This window comes from Gracilinanus agilis, chromosome 3, assembly GCF_016433145.1.
Source record: "Gracilinanus agilis isolate LMUSP501 chromosome 3, AgileGrace, whole genome shotgun sequence".
Taxonomy (NCBI): Eukaryota; Metazoa; Chordata; class Mammalia; order Didelphimorphia; family Didelphidae; genus Gracilinanus; species Gracilinanus agilis.
Window position 1 is genome coordinate 377013747 of NC_058132.1, and position 16850 is coordinate 377030596.

General features: G+C 35.1%; 1 protein-coding gene across 2 annotated transcripts in view; it reads right to left on the bottom strand.

Moving 5' to 3' along the window:
- Positions 1 to 16850, bottom strand: part of SMPX (small muscle protein X-linked) — a 99784-nt gene that overhangs the window by 41836 nt on the left and 41098 nt on the right. For both annotated transcript variants that reach the window (XM_044670138.1, XM_044670139.1), the window contains exon 4: positions 15386 to 15531. In XM_044670138.1, the coding sequence (XP_044526073.1) occupies positions 15400 to 15531 (132 nt within the window). In that variant the 3' untranslated portion in view covers positions 15386 to 15399. The remainder of the gene's footprint in view (positions 1 to 15385; positions 15532 to 16850) is intronic.

A 16850-nucleotide genomic window follows, 5' to 3' on the forward strand; every position in this document is an offset into this window, starting at 1 on the left:
TGTACGAAAATATTCATAGCTGTGCTTTTTGTGGTGGCAACAAATTGGAAAAGGAGGGTATGTCCTTCAATTGGGGAATGGCTGAACCAACTGTGGTATATGCGGGTGATGGAATACTATTGTGCTAAAAGGAATAATAAACTGGAGAAGTTCCAGGCGAACTGGAGAGACCTCCGGGAACTGATGCAGAGCGAAAGGAGCAGAGCCAGAAGAACTCTATACACAGAGAATGATATACTGTGGTAAAATTGAATGTAATGGACCTCTGTACCAGCAGCAATACAATGACCCAGGACAATTCTGAGGGATTTATGGTAAAGACACTACCCACATTCAGAGGAAGGACTGCAGGAGAGGAAACATATAAGAAAAACAACTGCTTGAATGCATGGGTCGGGGTGGACATGATTGAGGGTGTGGACTCGAAACTACCACACCAATGCAACTACCAACAATTTGGAAATTGGTCTTGATCAAGGACACATGACAAAACTAGTGGAAATGCGCATCGGCCATGTGTGGGGGGAGTGCGGAGGGGGGGGGGGTTGAAGGGGAAAGGTGGAGCATGAATCATGTAACCATGTTAAAAATGAATATTAATAAATGTTAAATAAAATAAAATAAAATAAAGGAAAAAAAATTTTAAGGATACAAAATAAATGCACGTAAATCATCAGCATTTCTATATATCTCCAACACATCATAGCAGCAAGAGGTAGAAAGAGAAACACCATTTAAAATCACCCTAGACAATATAAAATACTTGGGAATCTATCTACCAAAACAGACACAGGAATTATACAAATGCAGCTACAAAACACTCTCCAAACAATTAAAACTAGATCTAAACAATTGGAAAAACAATGATTGCTCATGGGTAAGAAGAGCTAACATAATAAAAATGACCTTTCTACCCAAATGAATTTGCCTATTTAGTGCCATACCTATCAAACTACCAAAAAACTTCTTTACTAAATTAGAAAAAAACTATAACAAAGTTCATTTGGAAGAACAAAAGATCAAGAATATCAAGGGAAATAATGAAAAAAAAAAACATGAAGGAAGGTGGCCTAGCAGTACCAGATATTAAACTATACTATAAAGCCACAGTCATCAAAACGATATTGTACTGGCTAAGAGACAGAAGGGAGGATCAGTGGAATAGACTTGGGATAAGTGATGTCAGTAAGACATTGTATGATAAACCCAAATAGCCCAACTTTTGGGACAAAAATTCACTATTTGACAAAAACTGTTGGGAAAATTGGAAAACAATATGGGAGAGATTAGGATTAGATCAACATCTCACACCCTACACCAAGATAAATTCAGAATGGATGATTGACTTGAATATAAAGAAGGAAACTATAAGAAAATTAGGTGAACATAGAATAGTATACCTCTCAGATCTATGGGAAAGGGAAGATTTTAAAACCAAGCAAGAGTTAGAAAAAAATTACAAAATGTAAAATAAATAATTTTGATTATATTAAATTAAAAAGGGTTTGTACAAACAAAAATAATGCAACCAAAATCAGAAGGGAAACAACAACAAACTGGGAAAAAAAATCTTTATAACAAAAAACTCTGACAGAGGTCTAATTACTCAAATATACAAGGAGCTAAAACAATTGTATAAAAAAAAAATCAAGCCACTCCCCAATTGATAAATGGGAAAGGACATGAATAGGCAATTTTCAGTTAAAGAAATCAAAACTATCAATAAGCACATGAGAAAGTGTTCTAAATCTCTAATAATTAGAGAAATGCAAATCAAAAGAACTCTGAGGTATCACCTCATACCTAGCAGATTGGCTAAAATGAAAGAAGGGGAGAGTAATGAATGTTGGAGGGGATGTGGCAAAATTTGGACATTAATGCATTGCTAGTGAAGTTGTGAACTGATCCAACCATTCTAGATGGCAATTTGGAACTATGCCCAAAGAGCAATAAAAGACTGCTTGCCCTTTGATCCAGACATACAATTGCTGGGTTTGTATCCCAAAGAGATCATAGATAAACAGACTTGTACGAAAATATTTATAGCTGTGCTTTTTGTGGTGGCAAAAAACTGGAAAACGAAGGGATGCCCTTCAATTGGGGAATGGCTGAATAAATTGTTGTATATGTTGGTGATGGAATACTATTGTGCTCAAAAAAATAATAAACTGGAGGAATTCCATGTGAACTGGAAAGACCTCCAGGAATTGATGCAAAGTGAAAGGAGCAGAGCCAGAAGAACATTGTATACAGAGACTGATACACTGTGGTAAAATCGAATGTAATGGACTTCTGTACTGGCAGCAATGCAATGACCCAGGACAGTTCTGAGGGATTTATGGAAAGGAACTCTTACCCACATTCAGAGGAAGAACTACAGGAGTGGAAACACAGAAGAAAAACAACTCTTTGAACAAATGGGTTGATGCGGACATGGTTGGGGATGTAGACACTAAAAGACCACACCAATGCAACTATCAATAATAATGTAAATAAGTCTTGATTGATCACACATGTTAAAACCAGTGGAAATGCGCGTTGGATGTGGAGGGGGGTGAAGGGGGTGAAGGGGAAAGTAAAAACAAGAATCATGTAACCATGGAAAATGTTTCTAAAAAAATAAAATATTAAATATAAAATACAATTAAAAAATGATGCAAGCAACCAGGCAGAAAGAATTCATGGTCAAGATCATACAAGTTGTAGTAGCAACCACTATAAAGAAAAGAAAATCTTAGAATGTAATATTCCAAAAAGCAAAAGATCAAAGAATTAAAACCAAGAATAACTATCCTGCCATGCTGAATATAATCCTATGGTGGAAGAAATGGACTTTGAGTGGAATAGAGAATTTTCAAGTATTCCTAATGAAAAGAAACAGAGGAAACTTTGCTTTTCAAACAGAGGAGTCAAGAAAAACCTTGAAAGATAATACATTTGATCAGATTAATGTGTTTAAACAATGTTGAAGTACTTACATTCTAAAAGGAGAAGAGACAAATTTTATTTCAAAATCCTAATGTCTTCAGGAAGAGCAAAAAGGGATGAAGATGAACAGAGAGACTACGAGTTGATATGTTTTGAAGATCTTAAGAGAAAGAATAAAATGACAGGAAAAATATCTTTAAAAAGAAGAGGGTTTTTACATCTTATAGTTAAGCTGTATGAAAAGAGGTCTTTACATACATAGAGGAATGAATGAGGAGAGTGGGTATCACATGAATCTGACTCTTTTCTGAATAGGGCAAAGGAGAGTTGAACATTCATTCACACACACAGCTGTAGTGATCAATTAAACTCAACAGGGAAACCAAAGACATGGGGAAAGAGAAAAAAGAGGTTGTAAAAGAAAGGAAGAGTTATAAAGGAAAGAGTCACAAACAAAATAAAGATGGCAAAGTGTGGGAAAACTAAGAGGAAACAATGGATATAAATTCTAAATTAACAATCACAACTAAGCATGAATGGGATTAACTCCCTCATAAAAGAAAATAAGTAGCAGAATGTATTAGAAAGGAGAATCCAACAATATTTTGTTGACAAGAAATACACTTGAAGCATAAAGATTCAGATAGAGTTTAAAAGAGGACCTGGAGAATTACCCCCAAGTTATATTTGCATAAATATGGGCTATTCTGTTGATATTTCATTATTATTTTATTAATATTATAAACTTTATCTATCATGAACTATATTCTCTGGTTGACTCATAAAAGGATAATAATCTTACCCACAAAATAAATAGAAATTGAGATAGCTGATAGGAAATTTATACATAAGGGTGGCAAGGGGGAAGTATCTCTAGGGCTACAAAGTCATCTCTATGATTACATATGTGAATCTAGGTGGCACAATGGATAGAGCACTGGCCTGTAATAAAGAAGACTGAAGTTCAAATCTGGCCTCAGATACTTAAAATCTGTGTAACCTTGGGTGAGTATGTTTGTCTCTGTTTGCCTCAATTCCCTCATCTGTAAAAAGGGAGATAAAAATACCACCAATCTCCCAGGTTTGTTATGAGATTCTAATGAGATAATTATTGTAAAGCATTTAGCACAGTGTCTAACACATAGTAGATGCCACATAAATTCTAGCTCTTTATTATTATTATTACTTCTGTTGTATGAGTTTTTTATTTATATTTTATATTACATTATGTATTTATGTTATATTTTTATTTTATATATATTTATATTTTTGTTGTATTCCATGAGTTTTTTGCTCTGGATATCATTCAAGAACAGCCTGAGATTTTTTATAGTTGTACAGAAAACTGAGTAAATAAGCACACACATTAAGAGGGACCTGTACATAAGAAATGCTCTTTCATAAAAAAAAGGAAATCATCTAATAACAGCCAAATTGCTGAAATGGTATATGGAAATGGAACATCACCTGAACTAAAACATTTTACAAATTCATTTTTAAACAGAAAGACATTTGTCTAGGTGTGTTGCTTCCAAAGGCATTTTTAATAGATGTATTAGGGAGGTGGAGCCAAGATAACAGAGTACAGGCAGCAACCTAGCTGAACTTTCCCAACAATACACTTGAAACAACTTTGAAACAACTAAACAACTCCTCAAATCAAATTAGGGAGTGACAGAGATAATAAGAGGTCACAATGAGACATTTTTATAGCGTAAGACAACTTGGGAGGTTGGCACAAGAGGTCTGTGACACAGGGGTGGGAGCTGGTACAAAGTGTAGGAAGGGCATCAGTGGTAAGTCTTAGAGGAAGCCTGAGAGTGGCAGCAGCAGCAATTTCATAAACTCTCTATCCAGAGACAGTAACGGGTTTGAACTGGTCAAAAACAAACCCTCTGTTGACATCAAATGCAGTTGGCACTGATTGGCAATTTTATTTACCATATGCAGTTCTACGTCACAGTTCTAAGGCAAAGAGAAATGCTTGTCATGGGTCACAAGGGAATAGGGTCTCTGGTCACACTTCCAAGATAGAGAGGACTGCTAGAACTTATGGCTGCAGGATAACAGAAGACATGGTCACAGATCCAGGGACAAAAGGGGTACTAATACTTGCACCTGCAGGGGAGGAGAAGACCTTCCTGGGTATGGAGCAAAATAGCAGGAATGACACCTATCCCCAGATCACACTATCTTGGAAACACCAAAAACTTTTATATATCTTCAGAACGAGCTCTGAAAATGGAAACATAAAAAATCCTACAGCTCAGAATAGTGTCTTCCCACCCCAAATTGAGTAGAGCCCAAATTTAACATAAAGTTCAAAGTGAAAAAATAGGCTGGAAAAATGAACAACAATAGCAATAAAAGAACTTGACCATAAAAAGCTACTACAGTGACAGGGAAAACCAAAACATATGTTCAAAAGAAGATAGCAATTTGAAAACAGCTACACACAATGTCTCAAAGAAAAATGCTAACTGGACCTAAGCCCAAAAAATTCTAAGAGTTCAAGAAAGATATGAATGGTAGAAGAAGAATTAAGAAAAGAAATGAAACTAATGCAAAAAAAATTATGAAAAGAAAATTAACAACTTGGAAAAAGAAGCACAAAATAAATGAATAATAGAATTTCTTAAAAAGTGGAATAGGGTAAATAGGAAAAGATGTTCAAAAGCTTACTGGAGAAAATATTTTTTAAAAAGTTTAAGTTGGTCAGGTGGATGCCAACTACATAAGACATCAAGAAACAATAAAACAAAATCAAAATCTTGAAAAAATAAGAAGAAAATGTGAAATACCTCATTGGTATTTCAATTCCAGAAACAATAAATCTGGAAAATATATTGAGAAAATATAATTTAAGAATTATCAGACTACCTGAAAGCCATAATCAAAAAAAGAGCTTCGACATCTTATTTCAAGAAATTATCAAAGAAAATTCCCCCATTATTTGAGATCCCAAAAGTAAAATGGAAATTGAAAGAATCCACCAATTACTTCCTGAAAGACATCACCAAATGAAAATTCCCAGGAATATTATAGTCAACTTTCAGAGCACTCAGGTCAAAGAGAAAATATTACAATCTATAAGAAAGAAACAATTTAAATATTGTGGATATGTTGTTAAGATCTGGTAGCTTCCACATTAAAGGAATGGAGGGCTTGGAATATGATATTCTGGAAAGCAGAAGAGGTAAGATTACAACCAAGGATAACCTACCCAGCAAAATTAAGTATAATTCTTCAGAGGGGAAAAGGATATTTAATGAAATAGAAGATTTCAAGCATTCCTGATAAAAAAGACTAGAGTTGGATAGGAAATTTGACATTCAAATGTAAGAATCAAGAGAAGCATAAGAATGCAAACATTAAAGTAAAATCATAAGAGATTCAAATGATTTAAACCACTGGCATTTCTATATGAAAAGATGATAACTATAGTTCCAAAGAACATCATTATTAGGGCACTTTAGATGAAGTCTATATAGATAGTAGGTTTGTATATGAGTCATTTATGTTGGGATGATTTTTTAAAAAATGAAGAGATGAGAATAGAGATGCCCTATAAGGAGGGGAAGATAGAGCTAGAATGAGAGAAATTATCTCACATAAAAGAAGTCCATAAGGAAGAACTGTTACAATGAAGGGGGAAATGGAAATGGAGTGGTGGTGGCAAGTAATGCTTGAACTTCCTCATCAAAGAAGGAAGACTATAAATGCAAATACTCATTTGGGTATAGAAATCTATCTATGGAGAAAGAGATAAGGGAAAGGAAGGGTCAGAAACAAAACAGATTTTTGAAGAAACGGGATTAAAAAAAGAGCAAAAGAAGGATAAACAGAAGCAAATAAGGGAGGGAAATAAATTGTAATTATAACTGTAAGTGTAAAAATGATGAGCTCACCCATAAAATGGAAGCAGATAGCAGAATGGATTAGAAACAAGAATTCAACAATATGTTGTTTACATGAGATGCTTGAAGCAGAAAAACATACAAGGTTAAAATAAAGGGTTGGAGCAGAATCTACTATGCTTCAGCTGAAATAAAAAAGACGAGGTTAGTAAATTATAATTTCAGAAAAAGCAAAAGTAAAAATAGACTTAATTAAAAGAGATCATCAGAGAAACTACATTTTACTATAAGGAAAAGACAGTAAAGTAATATCAAACATTTTAAAAGCAACTTTCTCTGATAAATGATTCGTTTTTCAAATATTTAGGGAACTGAGTCAAATTTATAAAAATAAGAATCATTCTCTAATTGATAAATGGTGAAAGGATATTAACAGACATTTTTTAAGAAAAAGAAACCAAAGCTATATGTAAATATATGAAAATGCTTTAAATCTGTATTGATTAGAGAAATGCAAATTAAAATAGATCTGAAGTACCACCACATATATCATAAATATCAAATGCTAGAAAGGATGAAGAAAAAGAGTTAGACTAATAAATAAACTGTTGGTGGGGTTGTAAACCGACCTGAACATTCTAGAGAACAATATGTAACTTTGCCCAAAGGGCTATGAAACTGTACAAATTATTTGACTCAGAAATGCTTCTACTAGACTTGTACCCCAAGAAGGTTAAAGAAAAATAAAGGGACCTATATGTGCAAAAATATTTATAGGATTTCTTTTCTTGTGGCAAAGAATTGGAAATCGAAGGGATGACTATCCATTTGAGAATGACTGAAAATGTTGTGGCATATGGTTGTGATAGAATACTATTATGCTGTAAAAAAATGATGAGAATAGTGGTTTGAGAAAAAAATGGCAAGACCTATATGAACTGATGCAAATTGAAACAAGAATCAGGAAATCATTGTGCACAGTTAGCAAAACAGATGAACTCAGAGTGAAAACTGAAGTATAATTTTCTCATTTATTATTTGTTTGTGATGTGGCTAATATGGAAATATCTTTTGCATGATTCCATATGTATAATTAATTGATATAATTTTGCTTGCTTTCTCAGTGTGTGTGGGAAGTGGAGGAGGACTTGGCACTCAAAATTTAAAAAGGAAAGAATGTTAAAAATTAATAGATAGCAAAATTTTAAAGACAAAGAGTAATGATTGTATTAAAATTCCTCATAAAACCAAATCATTTTCTACAAGCACCTTATTTTATGCATCTCTCTGCCCTTCTGTCAACTCTTTTAAAATCATCTCTTGAATTTGGCAGCAATGATTATGATGTACAATACTTAAAGTCTTAAAGTAATGAATATCTCATGTCTTCTTCAAAGATGGCATTCCTCTGAATTATTAGTCTGTAAATACATCTTATCCAGAAAGAAAACTATCTGTTAAAAATAAAGGCAGCTGAATCTTTATCTTTGCAGAACAATTTTCTCAAAGTTTTTCATACTTTCTTTTTTACCCTCTAAGAAACACAATCCTAAATCCCCAAAATCTTTTAACTATTTTCTAGCATGTGTCTTCCTCCCTTTTCCAGAGAAATAAAAGAAAGATCAATAAACTAAGCAACAAAATATTGAACTCATTTTTCATGGCAAAAATTCACTTAGCTCTTGCTAGATACTGGTCTAATTTCATATTAAAGGTTGCCCCAGTACTTTTACCCTAAAACAGGATTTGAAAAGAACATTAGGATCCAATGATCTCATAGGATTTCATTTTTATCTTTATATTATTAGCCTCTAGCACATGATTGGTATTTAATAAATTCCTGATGTTTGATTGATTGTCAAGGCCTTCTACGTTGGTGCATAATGATGTTACTATGAGGACAAAAGTTGCTTCCTGATGGAACAACTAAACATTTCCTCTATTTTCTGGTTCTATAGAAGCCATGAAATTCAGTCAAGCTCAGTGTGTTCTGCTTGGGAATTGAGTTGTGAGAGTAGAGGTTTATGAATTCTGTTAAGAAATTAGAAACTCATTGAGTTTCATAACTTAATTTTATATCTTTCTCTTGCAGCATTTCCATATAAACCCCCATTCTGCAGCTAGACTGGGCACCCAATCATTAAGTGAGTATGCCACACGTATTCCTGACTCTGGTCTCTTTGATTCTTTCTGTACTTTACTAAGAAATTTTAAACAGGAAAAAATGCAAGAAAATGGACCCCAAAAATGAAAGGATTGAGAAGAAAAAAGAAAGTATGTCCCATACTCACTCATAGACACATATATACACTGCTTGAATGTCTTTTTTCCTCTCTACCAATACAACTCAAAGAATCATTAAATTTCAGATTTGAAAGAGACATGGTTATTGGGCTCAATTCATGGCTGAAAAAAATAATCCCCACTTCAATACACCCAGGAAGTGGACCATCTTCCAACCTTTGCTTGAAGACCTTCAGTAAGGGAAATCTACTACCAACACAGCTGAAAGTTCAACATGATGCCTGGCATATAGTAGCTGGTTCGCAAATACTTGTTTCCTTCCATCCTATCTCTATTAAATTTCATATTGTTAGATTTGGTGTAGTGTTCTATGCCAGGTGCATATTTAATAAGAAAGCCATCTTTTGTCTTTCTCTAAACAACTCATAGAAGTGTTAAATAGCCCAGATCCCTGTTGGCACTGCATACCTCCCTCCAAATTCACATTAAACAATTAATGAAACCATTTTAAATATGGCTATTCAACTACTTTCATATCTCTCTATCTTGTTTCCAAACAACAAAAACATGAAAAACTTGATCAAATGTATTACCAAAATCTAAGTAAACTGTAACTGTCAAAGAAAGAAAATAAAGTTAAACTAATATATTCTATCCTTGGTGAAGACAAAGTGGTTATTTTTAATCTATTCCCTCTTTCTTGCTTTTTGTAGACAGACAGACAGATAGATAGATAGATAGATAGATAGATAGATAGATAGACAGACAGATAGATATGGACATATACATATCTATATATGTGTGCATACACACATATATGTGTGTGTGTTCGTATGCACATAATATGCTCTAGAATTTTGCCTAAAATTTGAGTCAAGCTAATTGGCATATTATAGGGGACCAGCCTCTACATGCAAAATGAGGGTTCTGAGTGGCGTTTACGGCGTCAGATTGATAAGACAGGAAAAAGAAAATGAGAACAACCAGACTAGTGGTTAGCCATGCTGTTCCAAATTCTGCGGGCATGGAAGTTTATTATATATCTTCCTCAAGTAAAGAGAAGTCACAGTTGGTAAGGGGCAATAAATCATGTATAATCCATTGAAGTCTAAAGAATACAGATGCAAAGACAAATGATCAAATTCCAAACCCCAATTCAGCAGGGTATAATTCCGGGAGAGGAAATATCCTATGGAGATGCTCATCAATTGAAATCTGCATTCAGACTAAAGACTCAGGTTTTAATCTGAGTATGGAATCAGCGTTTGTTTAAGATTTAGGCTTCTTCAATTATCAAGGGAGGAAATTATCAATTCAATAGAAGCTGGTCTGCCACTTCAAAGCTCTCCAATAAGAATTGTAAAAAAGGTGGGGATTAAAGACTGAGTCAAAAGAGGAGCCTCAGATTTTTATCTTAGATGGCCCATTCAGTCTGCATCCTGACATGCAGTGCAGAAAAATCATACACACAGTTTTACTTGCCGATGATTTTGTAATGGGATCCAGATAAAATATCTGTTACAGACTCTGTTTCTCTAAATGACTCCTAATAGCCTTCTTGGAGGGATCAAGTTGATTTTGGATTAACCTACCTGCTGGTACCAGAGCCTTTTGGGGCTCAGGTGACCAGGACCAAACACAAAGACTGCCTCAGCCTGGATTGGTCACGTAGGGAATCCAGATAACAGGCCCTAAATTTGATCCTATTTCTCCAAAGGTTTTAATACATAGAACGGCTTCCCACAGCATATATATATTTTTAAGACATAACTGATCCTTTTCCATTCCTCTGGAATCTCTTCCAATCTCCATGATTTTTCAAAGATGATTGATAGTCACTTAGCAACTATTCCTACCAGTCCTTTTAGTACCTAAGGCTAAATTTCATCTATATCAAGTGGCTTAAACTCAAGACCAACTAAGTGCTGTCTTATTCTCTCCTTGTCTATCTATTATCAACTCCAATTAATCATATTTATTTTATCCCTTCCAATCTAAAGATCATTCTTTTTTCAAAAACTATTTTTATTTTAAGTTCCAAATCTTCTTCCTCTCCCTAGCCTCTTCCCTACCCACTGAGAAGGCAAGAAATATATTACCTGTTAAGATTATTCTCCTTGGCAGAGAAAATCAAAGCAAAAAAAAAAAAAATGAAGCAATACTACCTTCTCTGCTATCGGTTAGTAGGGTACCACCAACCTCAAGTAATAGTAATATAATTTTTTTTAGTCTTCCTCATATATTTGCCCAATATATGGTTTATTTTAAATCTCTTTGCTGTCCTTAGCTCTCCTCACTCAGCTCAGCTCCTTACACTACTATTACAACGCCATGTTGCTCTTTTTATCTTCTGTACACACTTTTAAAAATCTAAATTGCTCAGTAAATTCCCATTACAGTCACATCCATTCTCTTTAAGCAAGTGCCCTTTTCCAACCTCACTGGAATTTTTCCTTTTGTGTCTTCAGAATGTCATTCTTTTAAAAGTATCAGCAAATCAGGAAATTTCTTGGTTCAACAATAATCTATGCATGTTGACTTGATGTCTAAGGCTCATCTTGACTTCGTCTCTGCCTTTGGGTCCCAGTTTTGACTTTCAGGGTCTAACTTAGATCATCTTCTTTCCCTTAGTTCTCACTCTTGCCATACTGCCTCACTTCCTTTTAACACCCCAACTCTGGCTACTGCTTTTGTCTCCCTGCCTCCCTTGCTTTATACCATAATCTCTAATGCCAGCCTCACCAATCCCTATGCTTTATTTAGTAAAGAGCCTTAATTTCAAAATGTTATGGGTCTGAATACATCAAGTTTTATCTCTAACCACGAGTCAGCTAAGCGGAACATCCCACTAAGAGAAAACCTCAATCTTGGCTGGCAGAAGATGCTGATAATCATATCAATAAAGACCCAAAAAAACCTGATTTTCTTTCTCTGAGATTTCCTACAAGTGCTGCAGTTTTTTAACAGTCATCTTGGAAGCTTTTACCTCAGTTGGAAAGATGCAGAAAAGAAGGATTTAATAAAAATAATAAAATATCAGTTTGCTCAGTTATGCCATAAAAGTAAATGCACGTTGCAATGTTTCCAGCAAATCCTTCTGCATATACATTATTTACATCAGAATTCCTGAAATCCTTTTCAGCAGCTACTTGTTCCCTACATTTCTACTCTTTTGTTTCTTTAAGTAAATAGTAAAAAAATAAATAAATAAAACCTCACCTAGAAATACTCTTTTATTTATTTAAGTTATGAAGCTAAGAATCAGAAACTGCTCTTCTACTTTTCCATAAAACAATTTTTCTCTTTCTCTAGGTTAAAAAGAGTGAAATTAAGGAGGACTTTTCAAATATACCAGTTAAGTCAGTTTAAGCGTGACCCAAATAAACTGGCTTCCTAGAAGCTAAGTTGAGCTATGCTCTCCGCACAGAATGCTTGTTCTGATTCTGTTCCCAATAGATGGTGAATTCACTTCAGGACCCTTGGCATTCTACATCTCATTCCTCTATTTATATAACTAGCAAGTTCATTAATACCAACAAGGAAGGTTAAACTAACGTGTGTCATTTCTAGAAGGGGAAGGGAATGGATTCTTTCTAACTGGATGAACGAACTCCTCTGTTATTAACCCAGTATGGCTTTTCCTCTTTGTGAACTGGTTGATTCTCATTAGTTCAGACTACTTAGGGAGTAGAGGGAGTAGTGCCATCAGGGTCAGAAATGGTTTTGTTGCAAATTTTAGACAAAGGGAGAATTTAACCCACATGTCCAGAGGAAAAGAAGAATCATTTGAGCCTAAATGCTCCTCCTGCTGGCTGAATTCCCATTCAAGTCCATGGGAGGTTGATCCACAGATGGAGTACTGGATGGAGCCCCAGGCAGGAGATTACTGTTGTGCGGAATGAAACCAAAATGAAAAGAGAATCACAGTCTGTGATCTTGGTGTTTCATCTGTTCGTGTTCTAAGTTCTTTGAGGGGATCCTGACTCCATAAACTGGGACTGGGCTCTAATTCTAGAATCCTATGGCTCTGGCTAAGTCAGCCAAGGGATAGCGGTTTTGCAGGATTGGCCCGAGTGTAAATATCTGTCATTCTGTTTCCCTGCCATGTTACCGCTCCTCTCTGTTCTTGCTTCCAAGTTGTGAGGTGGATCATCACAGACTACAACATAGCCTTAATTCAAAATCTTTGCTTCTAGGACAAGATTTATAAAATGCACGTGAGGTCAGCAGTATGGAATGCTCTCTCAAAAAGTATTAGAACTTGAGATAAGGGAGATCTCCTGCAATTCAACGTCTAGGGAAGACTGTCTTCTAGTAGAAAGGCAGAGACCTCAGGACACCAGGAGATCACGGTTGGAGACACTGCTGCTGGGAACTGGGAACAGGATGGACCCAGGGCAGAGAGAAGCTCATCTGAAGTGGAGAATCTCCAAGGATAGAAAATACATCTTCCTTATAATAGATTCCTATTTTGACTAGTCATTCTTGCTAAATAGTTGCTAAGGTAAGTTATGTCTACATTGCTAAAGGGGTCAAAGTGTTGACCTCATCTTCTAAGCTTAAATAAAGCCTTAATCATCTCATTCCAGTTATCATGCAACTCCCCAGATTCCAAGTAGAAAAACTGAAACGTGAAATTATTATTCCCTGGATTCCCAACATGAGAGGGGGAAAAGTCAGTGGGGAAGAAGGGAGAATCTTTTTAAGACCTCTTCCTATGCCATTCTCTCTCTCTCTCTCTCTCTTTCTCTCTCTCTCTTCCCTCTCCCTCTCTCTGTCTGTCTGTCTGTCTCTCTGTCTCTGTCTCTGTCTCTGTCTCTGTCTTTCTCTTTCTCTCTCTCTCTCTCTCTCTCTCTCTCTCTCTCTCTCTCTCTCTCTGTCTGTCTGTCTGTCTCTCTCTCTTTTTCCAAAATTGGATCACTGTGATCAGAAGAGTGGAGACTTTCAAAACTCATCATTATGTCAGGTATTTGAAAAAGGTGACCAGACAAAAGAAGGATTTCAAACTATAACTGAATCCAAGAAAACACATTCCAAATCATTAATAAAGAAATGTAAATTAAAGCAACTCTAATATTTCATCTCATCCATGCACACTAGCACAGATGAAAAATAAATGGAAATAGTGTTGGAGAGCCTTTGGGAATATAGGCACATGACTGTTGATGGAGCTTTGAAATGGTCTGACTCTCCTATATTTCAGTTTGAAATTACACAAGAAAAATGACTAGAGCAAGGCATATTCATAGTTGTACTTTTTTGTAAAAATGTAAAGAAAAAATAGGCCCCCATTGTGAAAGAAAATATGAAAATCATACTGAAAATATGCTGAATACAATGAAAATATCCTAAAATATTGTAGCATATGAATATAGTAAAATATTTTTGTTTGATATGAAATATGGGGGCATTTATATGAAATAATAGAAAGAAAATATAATCAGAACCAGAAAGACAATATACATAATGACCAAAGCAATGTAAATGGAAAGCACATTAAAACAAAATTGAATGCTGTGTAATTATAATGAATAAACAAGGATCCAAAAAGGAGTTGAGAAAATTTACTTCTCTCCATTTATTGAAGATTTGGGAGGTATGGGTACAAAATTTTGCATATACTCTCAGACCTGGTATATAGGATGGCTTTGCTAGACTGCTTTTTTAATTACCTTTTTAATCTGTATAACAAAGGAAGACAGCTCCAAGAGAAAAAATAACCTCAACAACATAAATGCAAAGATTAATAATAGAAAGTTGAATCCTAAGTAATGGAAAAACCAATGAAGGTCTCTATGAAAAAAAAATGAAACACATCTCCTCTCTCATAGCAGAGAAATTCTCTCCATCCATTTCCTTGTCTTATTTCTGTAGCTAGAATTTCTAGCACAATGTTGAAAAGTAACAGTGATCATGGATATCCTTGACAGTAGAGTTACTAGGACAGAATATTACATATATTGCCAGACAAGATTTCTGTAGAAGTGATTTTGGTGGTTGTTTTTTTGTCATAAGAGAAGATTTGATCTAAAGGAATGGGTTTGGAAATGACTATGTAAAGATAAAAGGCTTCAATAAAACATATGGGTTTTTTTTAGATGAAAGAAAAATGTAGCCAAATCTTTGACTTAATATTTCTATTTGCACACCTGAATATCTTTGCTCTATATGCAGGGAGTTAAAAGAAGGGTATCATGCCAATACCTGACAGAAGTGCTTGTCCTTCCCCAACTCCCATCCCAACCCCCCCCCAAAAAAATTCCTTAATTCTAGGCACCATCTGCTTAGGTTTTGGGTTGGGGTTTTTTTTAATATTTTATGAAATAATTTTTTTTGGAAATTGAAAAAATACCCACCTTTCACTTTTTGACTACTGCTCAGCTTTGGGGACATATTTCAGTTCACTTTTTACATTCTGGATCTCTGATAGGTTAACTGCAGGTCCCGGCAGTTTCTTTGCTCCTGGAGGTACCTTCTTCTCTTCTGTAGTAGGAGGAAGGCTCTGAATAAAAAAGGAGGAAAAGTCACTGAATTTAAGAGGAAGCTAAGATTCTTACTGTGTTCACTGCCACATTACTGAGATGGACCACAGACTAATATATAGATCACCCAGTCCAGTTCTCTCACTTTACAGACGTGGAAACAATCTCCAGAGATAAAAGGAATCATCCAAGGTTACACAGTAATTGGCAAAATGTGGACTCTGGCTCATATGATCAGGCTCCAAATCCATTGCTCTTTTAAAAAAAAATTTATTTTGAACATAAACAGCAAGAAATCATCATCTCTTTACACAGCATATCACAAAAGGAGGGAACTATGAACTATGAAGGAGGGAACATATGAACTATGAAACTATGAATTTCCATTTCATATCAATTTTTTAAATATATAAGACCCACCTATTATTTTGTTGTTATTGTTTTTTAATATTTTTTTAAACCCTTAACTTCTGTGTATTAGTTCCTTGGTGGAAGAGTGGTAAGGGTAGGCAATGGGGGTCAAGTGACTTGACTTGTTTGTATGTACTTCCTATAGTGGAAAGTATCCCTTCTGTTAACTATTAAATTAAAAAAAGTTTCTTTCTCTCTCTCTCTCTTTCTCTCTCTCTCTTCCTCTCTCTTCCTCCCTCCCTCCTCTCTCCTTCAGTCTCTTGCTATCTCTCTCTGTCTCTGTCGCTCCTTCCATTATTCCCTCCCCTTCAGACACAACTGAACACGCAACAAAAGAAACAGAGATTAGTGCCCCTTGAATGAGGAATAGCTATTCCAAATTGTAATGCATGAATGAAATGTAATCAATCAATATTCATTTATTAATTTATTATTTCCTGTACTTTCTTCATTCCAATGCCTTCTCTCTCTTAATTAATTCCTATTTATCCTACATTAATTGTTGCTTATTTTTTGCATAATTTGTTTCCCCCATCAGATTGTGAGGTTCTTGAGGGTACCACCTTTATTTTGCCTTTTTTTGTATTCCCAGCACTTAACTCATAATAGGTATTTAACAAATATTTATTCGCTAGCTTATACCAAGAACCCATTTCATGCCATATGCTAGAAATACACATACTGTATAGTAAATGAAATCATTCCAAATTATATTCTAATGGAGGCAGCTGGGTAGCTCAGTGGATTAAGAGCTGAGCCCAGAGACAGGAGGTCCTGGGTTAAAATCTGGCCTCCGACACTTCCCAGCTTGTGACCCAAGCAAGTAACTTCATCCCCACTGCCCAGTCCTCACTCTTCTTATTCCTTGGAATCCATACACTGTATTGATTCTAAGAAAGAAAGTAAGAAAGAAAGAAAGAAAGAAAGA